Here is a 1,737-nt window from a genome sequence, read left to right as displayed (position 1 = left end):
CATTTCAGCAAGAATGTTATTATCTGTGTTTCTGACCTGCCAATTATCTATTTCTTTATCTATAATTCTGCCAGCCATAGCATGTTGTTGGAAAACACATGGACTTTGTACTCTGGTTTCCAGTTTTCCTCCCAAAATACTTGTATGAGTCAATCTTTCTGGAATAATAAAATCTGCAGGACTCGAGATTCTTCCCAATGTGCTGGTTCTGTTTTCCCCACAATCAACTGTCTTTTTTCCAGTTGCACATTTTAGTTTAGTTCAACAGTTACTATTACGGCATTATGTAAAAATGTGGATGTGTGGCTTCTCCAATGTGGAACCTGCAGCACTGGAGCGCTGGCGTCCGCTGCTCACACCCCTTCCTTGCCGGCTGGCACTTTGGCGCACAGTTTTGCCCAAACCTTGAGAATAAGTGATCAGCTTGCCATTCTTGTAGCATAACTAGTTCTGATGGCTGGGAATAAAGGAAGAGGTCGTGCTGCCTATACCTTTAATATTGAGGCTGTTGGATTTAGCAGAGGTGAAAAGCTACCTGATGTAGTGTTGAAACCACCTCCACTATTTCCTGATACAGATTATAAACCAGTGCCACTGAAAACAGGAGAAGGGGAAGATTATATGCTGGCCTTGAAACAGGAATTGAGAGAAACAATGAAAAGAATGCCTTATTTTATTGAAACACCTGAAGAAAAACAAGATATTGAAAGGTATAGTAAAAGATATATGAAGGTATACAAAGAAGAGTGGAAACCAGATTGGAGAAGACTCCCAAGAGAGATGATGCCCAGGAAAAAATGCAAAAAAGCAGACCCAAAATCCATAAAGGCAAAAGATACAGACAAAGGTACTTCACTCGCTAATACTGCAGATGTTTTGAAAAAAATTGAGGAATTGGAAAAGAGAGGTGATGGTGAAAAATCAGATGAGGAAAATGAAGAAAAAGAAGGAAGCAAAGAGAAAAGTAAAGAAGGTGATGATGATGATGACGACAATGAGGATGCTGCAGAGGAGGAGTATGATGAAGAAGAGCAAGAGGAGGAAAATGACTACATTAATTCATATTTTGAAGATGGAGATGATTTTGGTACAGAAAGTGACGACAACATGGATGAAGCAACCTATTAGCCATAAAATTTCTCAAGAAAAAAATTAATGATTATATAGCTTCTAAGCAGTTGGACAGACTTGATTTATGCTTTGTTGGACAAATATTTGTTACTGAAATAGTCATAATTGATTTTATGTATTAGTTACCTTTTAAATTTATCTGACACTCTGACATTCCTCCTTAACAACTTTGCCATCCCTCTTGTGTATGTTAGTGAATTTTTGTATTATTTGGATTTGATTATGCTAAAGAGTTTTTGCATCTCTTAATCTATGTATTCAAACATACTTGAACAACTTATTCTTAGTTTAACTGATCTTTTTTGTAAAATTATTACTAGTTGTAATGGATTTCTATCACCTGAAGATGATTTAATATAGCACATGGAGCACTTTAAAAACAAAGAAACTTGAAAATTATCTTTTACGTGCTATGTTCTATACTATTACAGTATGACTCCTTAAACCTGCCTGGGCTCTTAAAGTACAAACTTATAAAATTGGAGGTTTAATGATCAAAAACATACATGCAGGGAAAAATGTCAACCTGATCTATTTAAATTTCACATTTCACATGTCAGCCAGTACAGAGAGGCTTTCATTTGGGATGAATATTATAAATACTTG

General features: G+C 35.9%; 1 protein-coding gene across 1 annotated transcript; it reads left to right on the top strand.

Moving 5' to 3' along the window:
* The first annotated feature begins 362 nt into the window (after nucleotides 1-362).
* On the top strand, nucleotides 363-1,179 carry LOC308645012 (DNA-directed RNA polymerase III subunit RPC7-like). Its single transcript, XM_081286897.1, has one exon. The coding sequence runs from the start codon at nucleotides 454-456 to the stop codon at nucleotides 1,126-1,128; it is 675 nt and encodes a 224-aa protein (XP_081143023.1). The 5' UTR covers nucleotides 363-453; the 3' UTR covers nucleotides 1,129-1,179.
* Nucleotides 1,180-1,737: the final 558 nt, after the last annotated feature.

Source organism: Spermophilus citellus (genome assembly GCF_964194105.1).
Source record: "Spermophilus citellus genome assembly, chromosome: 3".
Classification (NCBI taxonomy): domain Eukaryota; kingdom Metazoa; phylum Chordata; class Mammalia; order Rodentia; family Sciuridae; genus Spermophilus; species Spermophilus citellus.
Note: the sequence above shows the minus strand (reverse complement) of the source record. Positions and strands in the feature narration are given on the sequence as shown.

Coding starts and splice junctions, on each gene's coding strand:
- LOC308645012 (XM_081286897.1), top strand. CDS start 454: ATGGCTGGGAATAAAGGAAGAGGTCGTGCTGCCTATACCTTTAATATT.